The 23752-nt window shown below is 41.2% G+C and overlaps 1 protein-coding gene across 1 annotated transcript in view; it reads left to right on the forward strand.

Moving 5' to 3' along the window:
- Nucleotides 1-543: 543 nt before the first annotated feature.
- Nucleotides 544-23752, forward strand: part of KIAA0753 (KIAA0753 ortholog) — a 56742-nt gene continuing 33533 nt past the window's right edge. The window contains exons 1-6 of the mRNA XM_052657975.1: nt 544-649; nt 8293-8917; nt 10728-10834; nt 12877-12939; nt 13346-13561; nt 15535-15745. Coding sequence (XP_052513935.1) covers nt 557-649; nt 8293-8917; nt 10728-10834; nt 12877-12939; nt 13346-13561; nt 15535-15745 — 1315 coding nt within the window. The 5' untranslated portion in view covers nt 544-556. The remainder of the gene's footprint in view (nt 650-8292; nt 8918-10727; nt 10835-12876; nt 12940-13345; nt 13562-15534; nt 15746-23752) is intronic.

The following is a 23752-nucleotide window of genomic DNA, read 5'->3' on the forward strand; positions in this document are numbered from 1 at the left end:
CCTGAGATGTGAAATTTGGAATGAGAAGGACTCAAGAAGTAGTCATTAGGCTAGTTGTTGTTTAGTTGCTCAGTCATGTCTGGGACTCTGCGACCCTGTGGATTGTAGCCTGCCAGGTCCCTCTGTTGGTGGGATTTCCCAGGCAAGAATACCTGAGTAGGTTGCCATTTCCTTCTCCATCGGATCTTCTCGACTCAGGAATTGAAGTACAGTTCCTGCGTCTTCTGCATTGGCAGGCAGATTCTTTACCACTGAGCCACGAGGAATGCCCATGTCATTAGGCTGGTGTGTCCTCTGTACTCGTGGAACGTAGACTTTCAACAGTGTAGTTGCTTTAGTATATGAAAGAAACCATCAACACAAGCATTCGCTCTGTAGTGTGAGGTTGCCATGGACTACTAGAATACTCTTACATGAGCATAGCATTGTGTTTTACTTATTCTTTCACTTTGAAAAGGTTGGTCTAAAAGTGCTTTCTTTTATGTCAGGCAGTGATTTTAGGGGAAAACTTGGCCAATGACTGAGCTTTCACTATCCGTCTACACTGTCTGACACCATGGGACCAGGCAGACCAGCCTCCACGTGTGTTCATCTAGCATCTGGTGTCCAACTCGATGGGAGAAGTGACCCCAGTAAACTTCAGACCCAGGTAGTTTCGTTTCATTTCTCTCTTCCAATTTTTGTTACGAAACTTTTCAGACAGAGAAAAGGACAATGAACACATTTTAAATCACCTCTTAGATTTAAGCATTATCACACCTAAGAAAATGGAAAAAAGTAATTCCCTCATATTCTCTAATAATGTCTTCTTTCAGCTTCACCCACTTGTCCTCTAAATGTCTTTTTGTATTAATGAAAATCCTCACACATACAGCAAGCTGCATTTTACAGTGAATATATCTGTCCTTCAGTCCATGCCTCCAGAATCCATTCATCAGTCTATCTTACTTTTGGATGCATATCAAAATAAATTGCAGATGTGCGTACCCTAAGTCCTTGTGCATGCATATCGTACACTAGAATTCTTTCTTTGTATACTGGTTTCTTTTGATGTATATTTTGCATCTTCAGCAGCTACATTGAAATGTATACATTTTGTCATATTTGCTAAGTTTTGACCAGTGTGTACACACATGTGTAAGTCATATCTCAGATACTGATCATTTCCATTACCTCAGAATGTTCTCTTGTGCCCCTTCCTAGTCAGTGGTGCTGCCCACCCTTAACAGGCGACCACTATTCTGATTTTTTTTCACCACAGATTAGTTTCTGTGTTCTAGAACTTCATGTACACAGAATCATATACTATGTACTCTTCAGCGTGGGTTTAATGTTTCTGAGCTCGATCCACTTTGTTGCATGTATCAGTAGTTACTTTTTTAATACTGAGTCCTGTTCCATACCACTGTTTACTCATTCCCTAATTGATGGACACCTGGGCTATTTCTAGTTTAAGCCATTGTGAGTGAAGCTGCTACATTCTTATACAAATCTTTTTGCAAACATGTTTTCATTTCTCTTGGGTAAATACCTGGGAGTAAAATTACTGGCTCATAGAGTAGGTGTCTGTTTAGTTTTTTAGCAAACCAACAGACTTTCCCAAAGCAGTCTGTATCATTTTATGTTCCTACCAGTAATGAATGAGAGCTCCAGCTGCTCCACATCTTTGCCAGCATTTGGTGGTGTTTTAAAATTGTAACTATTTTCGTGGGTGTGTAGTAATATGTCAGATGAAATTTTGACTTAATTTCAGACTGACAGAAAAGTTGCAAGAATGCTACACAGTGTTCCTGGATACCCTTCTCCCAGATTTCCCAGATGCTAACTTTTTATTACATGTCCCCTCTCCCTTTCTCCCTCCTTCCTTTTTCTTTTCTTTCAATGGCACCCCACTCCAGTACTCTTGCCTGGAAAATACCATGGACAGAGGAGCCTGATAGGCTGCAGTCCGTGGGGTTGCAAAGAGTCCGACACGACTGAGCGACTTCTTTCACTTTTCACTTTCCTGCACTGGAGAAGGAAATGGCAACCCACTCCAGTGTTCTTGCCTGGAGAATCTCAGGGATGGCGGAGCGTGGTGGGCTGCCATCTCTGGGGTCGCACAGGGTCGGACACGACTGAAGCGACTTAGCAGCAGCAGCAGTAGCAGCTTCACACACACACACATACACAAACGCATACAGTTGTTTTCTGCATGCACACACACACACACACACACACACACACACACACACACATGCAAATTGTTTTCTGAACTGATTAATTTAAGGACATGATACCCTTTTGCCCCTAAGTACTTGTGCTTGTATAATTATGGTTCAGTTCAGTCGCTCAGTCGTGTCTCTTTGTGATCCCATGAATTGCAGCACGCCAGGCCTCCCTGTCCATCACCAACTCCTGGAGTACACTCAAACTCACGTCCATCGAGTCAGTGATGCCATCCAGCCATCTCATTCTCTGTCATCCCCTTCTCCTCCTGCCCCCAATCTCTCCCAGCATCAGAGTCTTTTCTAATGAGTCAACTCTTTGCGTGAGGTGGCCAAAGTACTGGAGCTTCAGCTTTAGCATCATTCCTTCCAAAGAACACCCAGGGCTGATCTCCTTCAGAATGGACTGGTTGGATCTCCTTGCAATCCAAGGGACTCTCAAGAGTCTTCTCTAACACCACAGTTCAAAAGCATCAATTCTTCCGCGCTCAACTTTCTTCACAGTCCAACTCTCACACCCATACATGACCACAGGAAAAACCATAGCCTTGACTAGATGGACCTTTGTTGGCAAAGTAATGTCTCTGCTTTTGAATATACTATCTAGGTTGGTCATAACTTTCCTTCCAAGGAGTAAGCATCTTTCAATTTCAGGGCTGTGGTCACCATCTGCAGTGATTTTGGAGCCCCCAAAAATAAAGTCTGACACTGTTTCCGTTGTTTCCCCTTCTATTTCCCATGAAGTGATGGGACCAGATGCCATGATCTTTGTTTTCTGAATGTTGAGCTTTAAGCCAACTTTTTCACTTTCCTCTTTTGCTTTCATCAAGAGGCTTTTGAGTTCCTCTTCACTTTCTGCCATAAGGGTGGTGTCATCTGCATATCTGAGGTTATTGATATTTCTCCCGGCAATCTTGATTCCAGCTTGTGCTTCTTCCAGTCCAGCGTTTCTCATGATGTACTCTGCATAGAAGTTAAATAAGCAGGGTGACAGTATACAGCCTTGACGTACTCCTTTTCCTCTTTGGAACCAGTCTGTTGTTTCATGTCCAGTTCTAACTGTTGCCTCCTGACCTGCATACAGATTTCTCAAGAGGCAGGTCAGGTGGTCTGGAATTCCCGTCTCTCTCAGAATTTCCCACAGTTTCTTGTGATCCACACAGTCAAAGGCTTTGGCATAGTCAATAAAGCAGAAATAGATGTTTTTCTGGAACTCTCTTGCTTTTTCAATGATCCAGCAGATGTTGGCAATTTAATCTCTGGTTCCTCTGCCTTTTCTAAAGCCGGCTTGAACATCAGGAAGTTCCCAGTTCACATTGCTGAAGCCTGGCTTGGAAAATTTTGAGCATTACTTTACTAGCATGTGAGATGAGTGCAATTGTGTGGTAGTTTGAGCATTCTTTGGCATTGCCTTTCTTTGGGATTGGAATGAAAATTGACTTTTTCCAGTCCTGTGGCCACTGCTGAGTTTTCCAAATTTGCTGGCCTATTGAGTGCAGCACTTTCACAGCATCATGTTTCAGAATTTGAAATAGCTCATGGTATAGTGATCAAAATCAGGAAATTATCATTAAAATGATGCTATCGTGTCATCTACAGACCTCACTGAGATTTTGTTAGTTGTTTCAATAATGTCCTTAATAGTGAAAGAAAATCCAAAATCATGACTTTTGTTACATTGTTTTAGTTTTCTTTAATCTGAATGATTTCTGAGTCTGTATTTCATGACATTGACATTTTTGAAAAATGCAGACCTGTTATTTGAGGATTTCCTCTCAATTTGGGTTTGTCTGAAATTTTCTCATAGTTACATTCAGGTTGTGCACCCGTGGTGGGAAAACCTCTGAAGTGAGGCTGGGTTCTTCTTAGTGCATCACCTCAGGAGGTACATAAGTCGACTCATTCCCATTACTGACCATGTTCCCTTTTATTGTTTAATTAAGGTGGTGTCTGCCAAGTTTTCCATTGTAGAGTTATTCTTTTACCTTTTGTAATTGGAAGTTTCTGTCTTTGAGACCATGTTAATATCCTTTTACTTCCCAGACTTCATTTGCTTTTAGTATTCATTGATGACTTTTGCCTGAATCAGTTTTTTATTATGACAATTGACAAGTGGTGATTTACTTATATCAGAGGATACTTTTAGCATTTTACTTAATTCAATATGATATTCAAATGGTCTCTGATTTGGTCAGTGAAGTGAGAGTCACTTCAAGTTGATTCCAGTGTCCTTTTCACGTTGCCGTCAGCCTTTGACCACTTTTTGGTATAAAGAGATAATGCCAGGCTCAGAGTATTTTGCCCCTTCCCAGCCACTCTTGAAGGGAGCCTTCATCCCTTTGGTGGTGAATGAGTTTTAGGAGTCAGTGTCTAGGTACTGGGTATGTGCGTTGGTTCTTGGATGTCAGTGTTTCGTCCTGTGCTGTCCCCTAGGACAGAGATGGGAAATAGCTGTGTACACTCGTGTGCCTGAACACAATTCATATGCAGCTCTGCACTCATGTCTGCATCCTCCCCTCCTTCCCTCCCCTCTCCTCTCTCTTACTCCCTTCTTTCCCTCCTTTCTCTGTGTCTGCCTGCCTGTCTGTCTGCCCATCTGTCTATATTAAAACCCTCTGAATGCACATAGGTATCTCCAATCCAGTCCAACACTTCCCATATGTAACTCCCATATTCAAGAGTATAAAACCAGTTCCCAGTTACCCACAGTGTGTGTACTCATTTGCTTAATCCTAGAATGTACAAAACTGTTTGAAAATTCGACCCATGCCTCTGCAAAGGAAAATAACACTACAGATTAGAGTTCAGTGTTTGTTTAGAGAACTTGTTGTCTTTAGCCTGAGGGCAGATAGTCCAGATGCTATGTTCCAAAGTTGATTGGGTTGAATTTTTTTTTTTTAACCCTCACTTTTTAGTGTGGTTGTGTTAGTCTTTTGAACTTCAATTTGCTTCATTGGTTTCTGTTAGTATTCATTTTTAGTGTTTTCCTTCATCCTTCTGAATTTTGTTTATTATCTCTTTCCCTTTCTCCCCTCTCTTTTCCTTCCTTTCTCTCCAGTGTATGTGAAACATTAACGTGATTCCAAACAAATCTATGCAGAAAAGAACATTCAGTGAAATATTACCCCCCCACCCCCAACCATTCCCTCTGTCCTTTCCACCCAATTCCTCCCCATACCCTGTAGATACTTTATCTTACTGTTATTTGATTTTTCTTCCCTATGTTTCCTTTTGCACAAATGATCAGCTGCATGTATACTTTCTCATGAACTATCTCTCCCCTCTTTTGAAGGGTGGCCTGCCAATGCAAGAGGCACAGGAGGTGTGGGTTCGATCCCTGGGTCAGGAAGATCCCCTGGAGAAGGAAATTGCAACCCACTCCAGTGTTCTTACCTGGAGAATCCCATGGACAGAGGAGCCTGGTGCACTACGGTCCATGGGGTTGCAAGCAGTTGGACATGACTGAGCACACATGCACACACATATTACAGATACTCTTTTTTGCACTGACCAGCATGCCTGAGAAATCCCTACCCATCTTCCTCATTCTTCTTTACATCTTCATGGTACTTCTCTGCACGGGTGTACCATAGACTGAGACATGCTTTTACGTGGGCATTTAGATCGGTTTCAGTTGCAAACAACACATGTATACCCTGTGCGCATGTATTGTTGGGGATATATCTTCAGAATATATTTCTGGAAGTGAGACTGCGAGGTCAGAAGGCAAATGCACGTGTGGTTTTGCTCAGTGTTGCCAGAGTCCCATCCCTGGGACCTGTACTCCCACGGGGACCCTGTGAGCAGGCCTGTCTTCCCACAGCCCTGCCAGCAGCTTGTGTTGTTGTGTCTCTTGACTTTGCTGCTCTGTTGCTGTCTCAGTGTGTTTTCACTTAGTATTTTTATGAGTCTGACCAACATTTCATGCATTTAAGGGTCATATTTCTATCTTTTTTTGTTGTTGTTAATTGTTCATGTGTTTTTACCATTTTCTACTGAGTTTTGATCTTTTTTTCACCTCAATTTTTAAGATTTCTTTATAAATGGGAGCCCTCTGTATTTGCAGATATTTTTCCAGTTCTTTCCAGATGGTGTTCTTTTTTAACCATAAAAAACAAGTTGTTTTTAAAATTTTTACTTGAAGTAATAAAATTTATCACTGTTTCATTGCACATAGATTTTGAGTTATAGTTGGAAAGCCTTTCTCTACACCCAGGTTAAATAGGAATTCACTCTTTGTTTATTTACTTTAGTATATATATCAAATCCCCTAGGTATTTTAGGTCATTTTTTACTCTGGGGGGAAGGATTTCTCTAATAAGCCCACAAGTTCCAAGTACTGTTCCTCATTCTGTGCACTTTCCAGATGGTAACTTTTTTTTTCCCTCTCTCATAATCTCTACTTCTTTTCCCTAAAATTCTTTCCTTCAGTTTTCTTGCACTGGGTTTATTTTAAACTGACTCTTCATGTACATGATTATATAAACACACATTATCGTGTGTACTGTGAGAGTTGGGGAGGCCATCTCCACGAATAAGACATCTTCATACAGGCCTTGCCAAGCCTGCTGGCAGAATCTTCCAAGGCTGGTGACCTGCCACAGACATGGACAGGTCGAAAGCCACAGAACGATTTGCTCCCTTTGACTTAGTAATCCCAGAACAGATAATTTATCCTCGGGAAATATTTTGCAAAGAGGAAAAAACTAAATGCATGGGAATATTAATTGAATTAATATTTCTATTATTGGAAAACCTGAAACAATCTCAATCTTTAATAATAAGATTATAGTTAGGATAAGCATGAAAAGGCCATTCATTGGATTTTGGAAAATGCAACTATGAAAAATAATACAACTTGTGGGAGGATGGAAGCATGCCTATGTTTATTAAGTGAAAAACAAAACCTGTGTCTATGATGATGATGATGATGTTTAGTCGCTAAGCTGTGTCTGACTCTTTTGCGACCCCATGGACTATAGCCTGCCAGGCTCCTCTGCATGGATTTCCCAGGTAAGAATAGTGGAGTAGGCTGCCTTTTCCTTCTCCAGGGGATCTTCCGGACCCAAGGACTGAACCTGCATCTCCTGCAGTGGCAGGTGGATTCTTCACCACTGAGCCACCAGGGAAGCCCCATCTATCATGATAATAACCTACAAAATCTTAAACCTGCATGAAAAGGTGTAAGTGGACTATTTAGAGCAAGATGCACTTAGGTGCAGGATAAAAGATGTGGTCCAACCACCAGATAAAAAGTCTCAGGAAGACCTGAAGAAGTATTGTCATTGGCTTAGATTCTGGGTGGTACGTCTGTGGAACAATTTTCAGGAACACTCGTGATGAACTGTGTTGTTCACTTACTGGAACCTGACATTTTGACACAGGGCAGAAGTCCACCACTGGGCAGTTGAGGAACTTACTGGTTTTGCTTGAAGCTTTCTGGGTTGACTTTGTGAGGAGGATCACAGTATGCTACTAGTAACCAGAAGGATAATACAGGGGACTCAGTGATTTCTGAGAGCTTCCCAGGTAGCACCAGCGGTAAAGAACCCGCCTGCCAGTGCAGGAGACAGAAGGGACACGGGTTTGATCCTTGGGTTGGGATCTTTGATTTTTCTTCCTTGTGTTTCTCTTTGCACAGATGATCAGGTGCATTTGTACTTTCTCATGAACTTTCTGCTCTTTTGAACGGTGGTGTAGGTGTAGGAAGTGCAGGTTTGATCCCTGGGTAGGGAAGATGCGCTGGAGTAGGAAATGGCAACCTACTGTGGTATTCTTGCCTGGAGAATCACGTGGACAGAGGAGCCTGGTGGGCTGTAGTCCATGGGGTCGCACAGAGTTGGACACGACTGAAGCGACTTAGCAGCAGCAGCAGCAGATGACTGTAGGATAAAACCAGGGGTATGTGATCAATTCAAGGGTGTGAGAGTGGCCAGTTCTTTCAGTGCAACAGGAAAATAAATACCTCGTAAGCACTAATAATAGTGTGGGTGAAATGTTAGAAACTTGATTGTAGACATATGTCAGCTATGCAATATGGTATTTTTCTAACATGTGTTTGCTTTTATTTATTTATTTTTTAAAGAACCAGCTCCAGTTTAATAGGAATGTTCCTACACATTCAAGCAACTTGGCAACCCAATACTCTTGCCCACATGGAATTAAAATTGAGAAACTGAAGCACTCATACAATGAGTCTTACCACTGTAGAGATTTGGATTTTAGAGATGGTCCCGGCCTGAGCAGCTCTGTTTCATTTTCTGTTGTATCAGAAGAGAGACTTAGCTATGCGGTTCATCTGGCCAAAAGAGATGTCAAACGAAGACAGTTAGAGGAACACAGAAAAGAGCATCACCTCAGAAGTCAACCCCATGTCTTTCAAAACCGTGGACGCTCTCAGCATAAAACGTCTGACCTTGGGGTGGAAAGAGAGGAATCGAGGAGTCGGGAAGCCTGTCATGGCAGCCACCAGCCGTCCAAAGTGGAGATTTCCAGCTCAGGCGCCAAGGTATACCTGTACACATCTCATCCAGGACAAGCAGGTCTTCCTGTGCCAAATTCTCCACCCACGCATGATCCCGGGCTTCAGCCACATTCCAGGATAGATGACCACAAAAGCCTATGTGAACACAAATGCCTGCTGGAAGTTCAGCGACTCCAGAAAGAATTGAGCAGTTGTGTCCGTAAAATTGAAGAAGTAGCTAAAAGAGGTGAGACAAATTGGACTCTCGACTTTGAAAAAAATGCTCCGAGAGGGTAGAGGCCAAATACATTCTTCAGGACCCCTGCCCCTCATCACTTCCCTTTCTGTCCTTCTGTCGCTAGAATGAGCATTCATGACAAGACAGATGAATTTTGAGTTTGACCAGTGTCTTTTTTTCTGAAGAGTTTGCCCTAGCATCTCTTTCCAGCCGAGGCACCTGGAACAGCTCCTTTTCCTTAGGCTGTGCTAGGTGAGTTGAATGACTGAGGGTCCCACCTAGTAATCATAGTACCTGCTGTCTTCTGGCGCCTGAGTGCCAATTATCCTATAATGTTTTGCTTCTGAATCCAGAAGTCCTTCTGGAAAAGTTATTTTTAATTTGTTCAGAAAAGAACATTATATAAAACATGTATATTCTAGATAAAAACAGTTCTAAGTTGGGCAATGTTTAGATGAGTATGCCGCAGTGGTAGGGAGCTAGCTACAGATGTATGTATGAGATATCTGACCGCAGGGTAGAAAGGAAGGTATATAATTCTCTCATACTGTTTTCTACAATCTTTCACCATTCTCTACGCCCTTGCATTTTCCTGGAGAGTAGAAGATTGGTTGCACGTGGAAAATTTGGGGTTACCATAGCTGAGAAGCAGGGGAGTCAAGCCTAGCTTTCAGACTGCAAGGAATAGGGAGTTGGCATCAAAAGGAGCTACTGTGCCAGGATAGTAGAGTCTATGATGATCTTTTGCGTTTTAAAGTCAAGTAATGTATGCATATACACGTTACATAATGAATTTTAAGGTACGGTACAGAAACAGATTGAACAAAATAGAACAAAACTATGTAAATGAAGGTATTTTGGCATAGGAAAAAAAAAGGAAAGTACAAAATAAGACTTATTAGGAATGGGCAAAAGATTTGTTTCTAAGCTTCCACAGAGTCTGCTAAAGAGGAAAATGTGATCAGTTAGAGAATTTACGAAGAAAAAAAAAATTGCACAAGGAGAAAACTATGCCAGGTATAGAGGTTGGAAGATTTCTCTGGTGGGTCTTCATAAAGAATATGTTGTGTAATATGAACAAGTCAAAACCATTCCGACATCACGGTAGCGGAAGTGTTTTGGCTCATTTCTCCTGACTTTGCTCGGTGGCGGTCTGTGGCATGGCCGCATGGAGCAGTGTGGTAGAAACCGCGCTCCTGGGGTGAGGTGGGGGCAAAGCCACGAGGCATGCCACCCTACTGAGGGGGCCTTGTATAGGGGGCCTTAGAGCAGAGCTGCTCAGGTAGTCTTCCAGAAACAATTTCTTTGAACTAATTGTTTGAAAATACGGAGCAGCATTGTGTACAAGGGTCTGCTTCCTGACAAATAGATGAAGGCTTTGGCGAATAATTTTAGCCCTTGCTATCTTAATATGTTAGAGAAAGGTTTCCTCTTCTGGGTTCAGGATAAGAAGGTATAAAAGAAATCTTGCTATATATAAAAATAGGTCAATAAATTATTTTTTTTAATAGAAAGCATTATAGATTTGGGTTCAATATAAATAGCTTAAAAATAATAACTGCATAACAGTGGGCTAGGCTGTCCGGAGCATTCGGATTTGATTAACACCTTCCTGTCTCTTCCATCTCGGAGTCAAGTACACAGGCCCCCTTGCTCGTTTCTTGGCTGATGAAAACAAATTTTTTGTTAGGACAGCCTCATTTTTTTTTTCTTAGTAAAACTGAAGATCTTTAACCTCATTATTCTGTGAGCCATTGAAGTTTTTAATCAGCTTTTATGTATGGTTTATAATCCACTTTGGGGGGAAAAATATTTTCAGATCGCGTGGAAGAAGCTTTGGATCCTGATGAGGAGCGGAGGATCCGGGTCAGGAGACAGGAGCAGGCGGTCCGTTCTGCCCGTATGCTCTATGTCCTCCAGCAACAGGTGCGGAGGCCCAGGGATGAGGGTGGGGTGGCCTTCCCAGGGAATTCGTGCTTTCCTTTTGTGCCAGAAGTATCAGCATCAGCGTATCCTACATGGATTCTGATATGTTTGTGCGTTTAAGTTTCCTGAATGTGTGGACAAACAATTCTTCCTCTTACCGCCCTCCGTCTTTATGTGTCTGTGTGTGTACAGCCAAACTCTTTAAATACTGTTTTGTTCGTTTTTTTCTGCTTTTCGGGGGTCACAGACGCTTGAGGATCTACTGAAACCTAAGTGTCCTTTCCCCAGGAAAAAAGTGCTATACAGCACATATTTTTGTAGACAAGTTTAAGTGGATCAGTTACTCTGAAATCCTTGGTCCCCAGTAAGGCACCTTGTAGTCTTAGAGGAAAGAGACTTTGTTAGTTTCCCATCCATTGCATGTTTGTTGTATATTAGAAGCTTAGTACAGAGTAGAGGGGCTTCCCTGGTGGCTCAGCTGGTCAAGAATCTACTTGCAGTGTGGGAGACCTGGGTTCAGTCCCTGGGTTGGGAAGATCCCCTGGAGAAGGGCTTCCCTCATAGCTCAGTCGGCAAAGAATCTTCCTGCAATGCAGGAGACCCGGGTTTGATTCCTGGGTTGGGAAGATCCCCTGGAGAAGGAAATAGCAATCTACTCCAGTATTCTTGCCTGGAAAATTCCATGGACAGAGGAGCCTGGTAGACTACAGTCCATGGGGTCGCAAGAGTCGGACACGACTTAGCAACTAAACCACCACCACCACATAGCAGATAGTTTGGTTGTCTTTACTAAATAGTAAAGAATGAAGAATATGTTAAATGTCACTCAGGATGCGTTTTGTCATTGTTCAGTTGCTCAGTCGTGTCCAGCTCTTTGCGACCCCATGGACTGCAGCATGCCAATCTCCTCTGTCCAGGCTACATGTAGTGGCTGATGAATAGGCATTTATATTGTTTACATTATGGGTAGATTTTTTAAAATGTTTGTTTCAGCTTTAATTGGAGAAGGAAATGGCAACCATTCCAGTATCCTTGCCTGGAAAATCCTGTGGACAGAGGAGCTGTCCATGGGGTTGCAGAGTCGGACATGACTATGTGACGTCACTTTTTCAATTTTAATGTCTTACTTGTTAGTAAGCATTGAACTTATTTCTGGTCACTTAGGTCACATTTTAGCTTTCTTGCTTGAACCCCAAACTGGGCTCTTTGATTGAAAGATAATGCCTGAGTGAGATTTTGTTCTTATTCTTGTTGGCTTCTGTTTTGGTCCTTACTCTACACTGCTGTCATAGGGATTGTTGTGAAACACGAATCTTAGCCTGTCAGAGCTCTGCTTGAAAGGTGTGGTTGGCTGTCTGTAACTAAGAGGGTGAAAGCTGACTTCTTTCTTTATAATTGATTAATTATTTTCTTTTTGGTTGCGCTGGCTCTTCGTTGCTGCACACAGGCTTCTCCATGCGGTGAGCAGGGCCTGCTCTCAAGGCCCTGAGAGAGTACACTAAGCGCACAGGCTTCTTCGTGCCGTGACTTCTCGTGCTGCGGAGCACGGGCTCCAGGGCGCGTGGGCTTCAGTAGTTGCAGCTCCCGGACTCCTGGAGCACAGGGTCACTAGTTGTGGTGCACGGGCTTTGTTGCCCCACAGCATGTGGGATCTTCCAGGACCAGGGCTCGAACCCTGCATCAGCAGGTGGATTCTCAACCTCTGGACCATCAGGAAAGTCCAGCAGCTGAATTCTTTGGCAGCACGGCACTGAAAACTTCCTTACGTGGCCTCCTACCTTTCCCGAGTCACTTCCTTTATGTTAAATTCCTCTTACAGTGGGAATCAAGGGATGGAAGGGAAGCCTGTGCTGTAGCCACCATCTCAGACTGGGAACCAGTAGCTGTTGTGGGAGCGCTTGAATGAGGAGTCTGTTCTCATCTTCAAGTGACTCGAATCAATAATGGTTATATTTGGACAAGATAAGATGCCTCCTTTTCTACAGAAAAGATCAGTGGAAAGGTACAAAGATTTTCATTTTTTCCCCCCCTTTATGAACCAGGTTAAAGAAATCCAGGAAGAATTGGATAAATTGAGTCCACATAAGATTAAACACACTAAGAAGGTAGGATGCAATTTAATTATGCTTAACTCTTATTATTTATAAACTACATGTCCAGTGCTTTGATGGTATTACGTGTGGGTTCTCTGCACCAATACTTATCATCAACACTTGTAGAAACTTGTTAGGGAGTGAGCGTCTTAAATATCCTGACTTCTAGGGTCTCCTTCCAAGAAACAGGTTCTGAAAATAGATTGTTGTTGCAGCTGGTGTAAGAAGTTGAGCATGAGAGGGAAAACACTTTGTTATTAGGAAACCTTTAAATTTTATAGTTCCCTTTACTGTGAGAAGTTTTCACAATGGAAGTCGTTCTTACATGGAAGATTGACTGTAAATGTTTGTTAAGGGTTAGGTTAACATTTAGATGTTCCGAATATTGAAGTAACTCTTGCATCTCATTTACTGCCAGTCATGGGCAGTGTCCAGGCTGGCTGCTGCCCATCGAGGAGCAATTCGGGCCTTACAGACGTTTGTCACTCAGTTCACTGCTGGAGGGGAGTACCCGGTTCCTACTTGGTGCAAGGAGCTGGGCAGTCTTATCCGCCAGCTCTCTCTCTGTTCTGCCAAGCTGGAGGCCGAGTCTTCTGTCCCTGATGTGGTGATAGATATCCTGCAACAGATCGAGGTATGAAATTGACCATGATTTGTATTTAAAGTGCATTATTTCTAAGCAGAGAGGTTATGTTCACCACTGCCTGATTTCATTGAGGTTCATGGAGAACACAAGACTCATCTGGTACCTAGTAAATTCAAGCTTTGCAGAGAGCAGAAGGAGCACTTCGTTTTAATTTCATTGTTTTTACAGTCTAGGCAATATTGTATCTTACTTCTTTGAGAAATGGTGTCTTAAGTCTAGAACATAAACAACTCATAACCAGGCCATTAATTAAGCAGAATATTCCATTCCATGACCATGCCGTTTAATAAAGAATGTATTAGCATATAAAAGGAAAACAGTAAAACTGTTGAGTAGTTAGGTTAGCATATCAGTGTGCAATCTAGATAGATTTTTGAAAAGAAGCACAAAAATATATGGAAGCAAGCCTAAACTCTTGTGCTATGGCTAGAGACTTCTGGAGATCCCAACTGGTGTGTACTAGTCAGGAATGGATAGTGTTCTTAGTTCTTATTGGTGATGAAGACAGCAAAAACAGTCTGTCCTTAAATCTTGATAGTTCTCTGAAGTTTAGAGAATGCTGCCATTCATCCTTACTGTATTGCTGTGATTTGCAGTTGGTTTTATTACTATTTTACATATGAAAAAAAGCAAAGCTCAGGGACATGACACAGACACTTCCCTTGAAGGCTGGGAATCAAACACCTGTCTTCGAACTCCCATGCTATTGTCATTTCCACTGTACCACACATTTTTACCCACAGATTAAAGAAAAAGAAGCCTTTATATTGGTGTGAGATATATAATGGTAAACTTAGCTATAGGAAGGCATGCTGTAGTGGGAAGAATTCTAGACCAAGTGACAGACCATTTCTACCATTAGCTACCCCTTGGTGATCTTTAAGACCCTTTCTACCTTGATCATTATCCAGCAAATATATTTGTGATTTACATTGCTTACATTTATATATAGGGAATCACCATCAGGAATGCAATTTTTTTTTTCCTGTTTCCTGATTTTTTTTTAAATGTTTATTTTTACTTTATTTTGCTTTACAATACTGTATTGGCTTTGCCATACATTGACATGAATCTGCCATGGGTGTACATGAGTTCCCAATCCTGAACCCCCCTCCCACCTCCCAGGAATGCAATTTTATTTGAAGAACATAGCTTGATCATTCTAGAAAGGATCTCAAGAGATATAGTGTCTATCCCAAAGTTTGGGCAAGAGTACCTTAACATAATGTTTCTTAAACATACCCTTTATCTCCCCTACATTTGAAAATATTCAGTAGCACAAGAAATTTATTCTTATTGATGTGTACTACACTATCCCACAGTTTATGTTCTTATTCCTGACTGTCATCTGAACTAAATGTCCCTGGCTGTGTTCCGTTTTCATTAACATGTACTGACCATGGGAGACTGGGCCCTTGCTGCCTGGTGATGAGTGAGTGGGTGCTTGTTAGAGCACATGCCTCTCTCAGGAAAGGGGGCTGGCGGGGACAGATCTCCTGCACTGTGGTGGATGAGTGATCAGAGCCATTAACATGCTGTTTCCTTTAGTTTATGAAGATGTGTGTTATAGTTTGTGTGCCCACTTAAAAGATTATCTAAGTTTATGAGGTTTTCATTGAAAATTAATGAAGTAAATTATATTGGATTATATTCTGAAGACTGTGGTTAGTTTTTAAATGGGGATCCTTAATTTTAGAATTTGAATACCTTTAATAGTAGTGATATTTTTTACTTTTTGATCGTTGGTTTTCACGAGCTAAACATGTAAAAGAACATGCAAAATTCCTTTTATTAACTGGATGTCCTAAATAACCAAGTTTTAAAAGTAAGTGATGGTTCAGTAACAACTGCAGATGGCCATTTAACAACACATTTTTCCAGGGTCCCCATTTTCCGCTTTGTGATCAACAGTCAGACTTCTGTGAGACAAACTAAGAGAATGATTGACTGTTTCATGGCAGGCTTTGGAATCTCTCCTGGAAAAGAAACTGTCTCCAAAAAAGGCAAAGAAATGTTTTGGTGAAATTCGGAGCAGATTTCCCATTGGTAGCCAAAGGGCTTTAGAGAGATGGCGAGACACATCCCCAAAGAGTGAGAGGAAGCCCTTTGTAGCAAAGGAGATATTTCCACAGGAAACAAGACGACCTTCAGTGGCAAAGAAGCTCCTCGCTGGTATGTGTCCTAAAGTGTTTACTGCAAGATACTTTATTCCTTGACATTGTCTGGGCTGTAACAGTTGCCACATTGAGGGAGAAGTCAGGATTTCTCAGCCTGGTCAACAATAAGTGCCCTGGAACTAAGATAAGTGAACAGCAACCAAGATGCCGCTTTAGGCTGGAGGCTGGAGTATTTCCATAGAGGAGGCAGAGGGAAGAACGTAAGATGCCCTTTTCCTGCATCTGGGCTAACCAAAGTAAATTCCTACAGAGCTGGCAGTTAAAGCCAACTTTCTCTTCTGAGTTTGTTTATTTACATTTTAATGATAGCTATGTATACATATACACACAAACACATACTTGGTTGATATGAATGGATTTTTTTTACATAGGTAAAAAATAAATTCTTGTTATTCTGGTAAGTAGAATTATAAGCTTAAATGGTTTGCTCATTTAAAACAGACACTGCCAACTTGCTCTTGAAAATGGGTGTACAGTTATGTTTTGAACTAGCACTGACCATCAGTATATATTTCCCCATATCCTTACCAAGTACCGTATGTAATGAAATATAAAAAATGTCCAGCCTCTTGGTGGAAAATGTTATTGAATATCTTATTGTTTTATATTTCCCTGATTCCTGGTGAGGAAGATTTTTCTTTCACATATTCCTTGGCCTTGTTTATTTCTTCCTCTTCTGTGATTTGTCTGTTCATATCCTTTGCCATCTCCCTACTGGGTCCTGTCTTTGCTTCAGAAGTTCTTTATGTATTTTGGATCTTCATCCTTTTCTGTTTTACATACATCATAAATATTTTCTTTTAAGGTGCTTAACTTTTGCAGCCCCGCCCCCCTTTCCCAGTATAAAGGCAATGCATTTTGACACATGATGCTGACTCTTGAGTTTTGGCAAATCTGCATATGAAGTTAAGGAAATTTTCTTCTGTTCCTGTTTTGCTGAGAGATTTTCTTGTCCTCTTTGTTTCTTCATAGTTAAACTGACACATCTATACTGATAGGACTTTAGAGTAGTTTTAAAATTTTAATGTTGAAAATTTTAATGTGCCATTATATCAGCTGGTTTCCCTTATTTTAGTTGAAGTAGAATATATGATGGCTCATTGGGTAAAGAGCCTGCCTGCAATGCAGGAGACACAGGAGATGGGGTTTGATCCTTGGTTTGGGAAGATCCCCTAGAGGAGGAAATGGCAACCCACCCCAGTATTCTTGCCTGAAAAATCCCAAAGGTTTGCCAAGAGTTGAACACAGCAGAGCAACTAAGCAACAGCAGTTTTCCTTTTATAAATTGAAGTGGACTGTACAGTCATTGGGTTTTTTCCAGTTTGGAGTGGTTATAAGGAGAACTACTGTGATTGTTTTTATATATGTCTCTTGGTACGTGTGTGTGTATTTCTGTTGGGTTTATTCCCAGCAGTATTATTGTTAGGTCATCAGGGTATGTATTGTTCAACGGATTTTTTTCAAAGTAGTTTTATCTTTTATATTCCAACCAGTTGCCTGTGAGAATGGTTGCTGTACATCCTTGTTAGCACTTGTTATTAGTTTTAGAAATTCTAGCCACCTGGTTGGTGTGTAAGGCTGTCATTGTGGTCTTAGTGTACATTTTCTGGATGATTTATGATGAGTACTATTTCGTACATTTATTGGCCATCTACATGTCTTTTGTGAAGTGCCAGTTCGGGTCTCTTTCCTAGTCCTCCCTCTGCCTCCCCGTCTCTCTTATTTTCTGTTCCTTTTTTCCTTTCACTTTTCTTTATTGATTTGTTGAGTTCTTTGTAGGAGTATGCTGCATATGGGCCCTTTCCCAATTACCTGTGTTGTAAATATTCTTTTGGAAATAAGATGTGGCTTGCTTTTAAATGTTGCTGTAGTGTCTTTTGATGGACAGAATTCTTAATTTCACTGAATTCCAACGTAGCAATCTTTTCCTATATAGGTTTTTTTTTTTTCAAGATTGTTTTGGGGTCTTGTTTAAGAGGCTTTTCCTGGAAAAGGAAATAGCAGCCCACTCCAGTATTCTTGCCTAGGAAATCCCGTGGACAGAGGAGCCTGGCAGGCTACAATCCATGGGGTCACAAAGAGTCAGACATGGTTTAGCGAGTGAACAACAATAATGCCCTGGTCAGGGGAAAAAAATAAAGAATTACTTAATAGAAAAAAAAAGCTTTTCCCTTTGCCGTATATTATTTTCTAGAAAAGGTTCATTTTCTTCCAGGTGGATATCTACTTGAGGTAGCACTCTTCGTTGAAAATATTGTCCTTTTTCCCACAGTGGCGATGTCACGTTTGTTATAAGTTAAGGGTCCACATGTGTCGGGGTCACTTCCTGGGTCCTCTGTTCTCTTCCACTGATCTGATCGTAGGTTCTTAGGCTAGTGTATACTATCTTAATTACTCTAGGTCAGCTTTTGTCAGCAGTGACCCTCAGTATTTCCTTAGAAATTTTAGGATCAGAATTTGTTGCGGCGCTGCCCTCTCTCTCTCAACACTCCCAACAAACAACCTATTGAAATTTTGGTGGGGAATTGGTATCTTTACAGAATTATATTTCCCAGTCCACAGGCAGGATATATGTCCCTCTATTCATTTAAGTTGTCTTTAAATACTCTTAGTAACTTACAATGTGTGTGTGTGTGTTCGTCTTTAGTTATAATTATTCTTTGGTATTGCTATTTCCAGCGCTCTTGTGAAGGATGTCTTTTTAAAAATTTAATTTCTAGAGTATATTATGGGTATACACACAGTTGATTTTATGTGTTGATCTTGTATCTAGCAACCTTGCTAATTTATTTCTGTAAATTTATCTGCAGATTATTTGTGTTTTTCAATGTATACAGTCATGTCATCTATGAATATAACCATTGGTTTATGTCCTCCTTCCCAATCTTTATTTCTCTTATTATTTTTTTTCTATAGTTTTCTGGTTTTATTTACTTGATCTCTAGACTACTGATATAAAGGTATGTTAAAGACTTGAAGACTTTTAAAATTTCTCATTGTATTTGTATTCATTTTTGTTTAGTGCATTTTGAAGTCGTGCTGTTAGATGCATAAGCGTTCCTTACTGATAAATCTTTTTTGGTGGAGTTTATATATTATTATTAAATATTTGTTTTGCTAATGTTATTCACTTTGGGTTCTGTTTTGTTTGATACAAATATTGTTTCATCTACCCAACTCATTTGGCATTTACCAAGAATAACATTTCACATCCCTGTATGTACGGTCCGTCTTTGCTGTTTTGAGAATGCCTGTTGTAAATACTTCATTGTCAGTGTTTCTAACCCTGTTGTAGAGTTCTATATTTAACCTACTGACATTTGCTGAGATTAACGGCACATTTGGACTGCTTTCTCCCTTTTTATTTTTGATCTGCCACTTCTTTTTCTTTGTTGTAATTTACTGTGTTAATCGAGTTCTTGTTTCATTTTGTTTCTTCTACTGATCTGAAGTTATAAATCAGTTCAGCTTCTCAATTTGTCACTAATTATTGGGCACCTCCATCGTGTCCTGCCCTGCCTGTATCACGAATGTAACAAAACCTAACGTCCTTAGTCACTGTTAGATATTTACTTGCTGTGCCGTGGCATTCTGTTCCCTGCATTGGTAGGCAGGTAGAACCAATGCTGCCACCTCCCTTCTACCCAGGGGCCGCCTTCCGCTCAGTATGAGTGTGATGCTTATTGGATGATGTACCCTCTGTGGGAGCCCAGGGCCCGGCAGTAATTAGGCGCTTGCATAACCAGCTGTGAGGAGGGTGTAGTAGTGCAAGGAAAGGCCTTTGAGCAACAGATCATGGTAACTTCAGTTCTGGGTGTTAGGGGCTCGTTTACGATGCTCTGGAGGAAATGTAGAGACCTTTCCAGGCCTGCCCACAGAGAAGTGTTTCCCAAATGAGTTAAAAGATGAGAGGGACCTGTCACTGTGTAGTGCACTAACAGGTGGGGACGAGCTTCAGAGAGAAAAGTTGGGAAGCCTGTTCATTTAAAACTCACCACAGGTACCGGTGAGGGAAAGCAGGAAGACAGACCACTGTGAGGAAAACGGGGACCAAAAAGACCTCCCTCTAGTCCCAGCTCGGAGAGGGCGATGGCACCCCACTCCAGTACTCTTGCCTGGAAAATCCCACGGACGGAGGAGCCTGGTAGGCCGCAGTCCATGGGGTCGTGAAGAGTTGGACACGACTGAGCGACTTCACTTTCACTTTTCACTTTCATGCATTGGAGAAGGCAATGGCAACCCACTCCACTGTTCTTGCCTGGAGAATCCCAGGGACGGGGGAGCCTGGTGGGCTGCCGTCTATGGGGTCGCACAGAGTCGGACACGACTGAAGCGACTTAGCAGCAGCAGCAGCAGCTAGTCCCAGCTCTGCCCGCTTGTGGTCCTGGGTGGATGATTTCATCTCTCTGAACCTTCACTTTTCTATTTGTGAATGCGGATAATACAGACATGCTTTACATTATTGTGCTTCACTTTATTGCACTTTGCAGATACTGTGGTTTTTACAAGTTGAAGGTTTGCGGCAACCCTGTGTTGTCAGGTGATGGTTAGCATTTTTTAGTGATAAAGTATTTTTTAATTAAGGTGTGTACATTTTTTCAAGACATAGCACTATTGCACACTTACTAGACTACATATTATATAAGCATAACTTTTGTATGCACTGGGAAACCAAAACACTTGTGTGACTCACTTTATCATGATATTTGCTTTATTGTGGTGGTCTGGAATCAAACCTTCAATCTCTCTCAGGTATGCTGGTGGTCCTTATCCTATGTGACTGACTGAGTTGTTTAAAGTAGCAAATTAGGTATTTCATCCAGAAGTATGTAAGCTTCAGTTGTCTGGAACAGCGCTGCAGTTCCTGATAGGGCAGAATGAATGGGCCTCACCCTGGACTGGGAGTCAGAAGATGTGACTCTGCTGCTTGCTGTCCTTGACCTTGAGTAAAACACTCGACTGCCATTTCCTCATTTGAAAAGTTAATCATTGCCCCACCTGCTCTGTGTCACGTTGAGCCTCAAATGTGAATGTGAAGGATGTTCAAAACGGAAGAAATGTACAAATGTAAGAGATGATGATAAATCATTGTTATCATCATTACAAATTGAGGTGTGATTATGCTTAGCCACTTGGCAAATTTGGTACAGTTGCTTATGGCGATGGTTGTGGTGGTCCTCTTGTTTTTATTTATTTGTTTGTTTTTTCTTGTCTTTATGAACCGGATTTCAGAAGGTTTTGGTGTCTGTTTCTGTTTTAGATGTCACTCTACCTAATTCCTCCATTCTGACCTCCTGCCCCTAAAAGTCATAGGGAGCCAGTTAGTTGGGAAATCACATCTTTGCCATTTTCATTTGAAATAAATGTGTGAGCCTGATTTGGTCTTGTGATTTCTGTAACTGATGCATTTCTTTAGCAGCTGCTGGAATGTTCTTGAAGTGGTGGATTGCATTAGTACAACTCATCAGACGTAAGGACAGCCCCTCCCCACCACCAGCAATGTCCTCAAACTCAGCTGCCCCTGGAGCTTGTGCTACATTTGCGGTTGGTTTATACAGATCGTTACTGGAAAGGCATCGGGACCTAGAGGTCAGAGTTGCCTTGCTGTATGTAAACCTGAGGGTTAATGATTAAATTTTAGACTAGGGTTTGTCTAAGCATTCTTTCCTTTCAGTTTATGTATCCTTACTGTGTAACCTCCATGGCCTTGAAAAGCACCAGATTAAAAAAGTGATGCAAGGGGGATCTGGCCTTTCGCTCACTGCTGTTAAAAGTAGTCTAAATGTAGTAAAACTGATGGACCTTTGGGTTGTGTCTGATTTTTTGCCATTATAAACGTTGATGAAGTGACTGTGCTCATGTCTTCCTGTGTACGCTTGAGGGTCCCTCAAGGCTGAGTATGTTCCTAGGAGTGAAACTTCTGGGCGACAGTGTGGGCGAATCTTCTGGTAGCTGTGCCAGTTCACTCCTGCACTGATAGCTGTGAGAGTACTTGTTTTTCTGCATCTTTGTTTATACTTGGTATTGTCACATTAAACATTTTCCTCCCAATCTGATGAATTTGAAACAGTACCTCATTGCTTTAATTTCAGTTTTTCTGCTTTTCATGTTTTTATTGACAATTTAGGTTTTCTCTCTGCCATTTTCTGTCCTTTGCCTGTTTCCCTATTGCATTGTTTGTTTTCTTATAGATTCATAGTTGTTCTCTATATATTCTGGATATTAAGCCTATATTAATTATATACCTTACAGAAATCTACTTTCACACTCTGGCTTGTCTGTGACTTTTTTGGTGTCTTTGTCAAAAGCAAGATGCAGTTTAGTGTAATTAAGTTTACATATGTTAACATTATATTTAGCTTTAAGAAAGCATTTTCTGCCCTGATGTCATAATCATATTCTCATATTTTCTTCTAAAAGCTTTAAAGTTTTCCTTTTGCGTTTAGGTCTTCTTTACATTTAGAATGTAAGTGTTCAGTGTGAGCGCGAGGATTCTCACACTGAACACTTGGACTTTTCTTTAGTTACCTATGGATACTAGTAATTTCAGCATTATTTATTGAGTGATCCAGTTCATACTCACTGATTCGTCATACTGCCTTTGTCATACCCGTCCTGCTTCATTGGTTTCTGCCTGTTCCTGTATCACTCCCACACTGCCTTAATGGTTACAGCTTTATCACAAACACTGTCTCTGGGGAGATAAGACTCCCACCCCTGCCCTACTCCTCACTTTGTTGTTCTTCAGGATTATTTGGGCTGTCTTGGGATTTTACACCTCGTAAAAATTTTAGCATTAAAATTTTATATCCACAGAAAAGAAATCTGTGGAGATTTTAATTGAACTTGCATTCGAAATTGAGGCTCACTATGGGGAGAATTCGGAGAAGGCAATGGCACCCCACTCCAGTACTCTTACCTGGGAAATCCCATGGACGGAGGAGCCTGGTAGGCTGCAGTCCATGGGGTCGCAAAGAGTTGGATACGACTGAGCGACTTCACTTTCACTTTTCACTTTCATGCATTGGAGATGGAAATGGCAACCCACTCCAGTGTTCTTGCCTGAAGAACTCCTGATGGGCTGCCGTCTATGGGGTCGCACAGAGTTGGACATGACTGACGCAGCTTAGCAGCAGCAGCAGCAACATGGGGAGAACTGACGCTTTACAGTATTTTTTTCATTCATGAAAAGAATTGATCCAGACTTTCTTTCTTGTCCTTCAAAAATACCTTTGAACTTTTTTGTTTGGTAAAAAGTCTTATACGTGTTTCCTAAGATTTCTTCCTTAGTGCCTTAGAGTTTAGTTGTTATTGTTAATGGGCTACCTTTTCTCTTATATTTTCTCTCATTAGTTATTTTGGTATGTGCAAATGATACTGAATTTTGTTTATTTTCTTCTTCTATCCAGAAACATTGCTGAACTCTATTCTTAGTTGTAATTGCCTATCTGTAGATTCTCTTTGGATTGTTTCTATCTACAGAATATCTCATCTTCAAATACAGTTTTACTTTTTTTCCCATTGCAGGTTGTATGTCATGTATGGAGTTCAGACTTTATTCTGTATCAAATTTGGAGCCATTGAAGGTTTTGAGAAGTGATACTTAAATATTTACATTAAAAACATAATTATGGTAGTCAGGAGAAGGTGTGATTGAAGATAAAGAAGGGGTCTGTTAGAAGATGCTGTTGTTACAGTCACAAGATACTGCACGCCTGACCTTAGGGAGTGGCAGGAGGGAAGAAAAGGGCAAGAGGTATTTTACTGATAGAATTAGGATTTGAGGGACCGGGTGAGTAAGTACATGTGGGAGGTAAGATTTAGGAGTCAGCCATGATACTTAGGTTCCTGCTATAGAACTGCAGTAGGAATCGTAGGATCAGAAGCAACTCTTGACAGCAAGACACTTAAGTTTTTAAGAGGGTGTTGTGAGCTTATCTGCCTCTGGATAATCATTCTCACTTGATTTGAATAGCATTTCCTTCCGCTTGTCCTTCTGAAA

The sequence above is a fragment of the Budorcas taxicolor genome, chromosome 19 (assembly GCF_023091745.1).
Source record: "Budorcas taxicolor isolate Tak-1 chromosome 19, Takin1.1, whole genome shotgun sequence".
NCBI lineage: Eukaryota > Metazoa > Chordata > Mammalia > Artiodactyla > Bovidae > Budorcas > Budorcas taxicolor.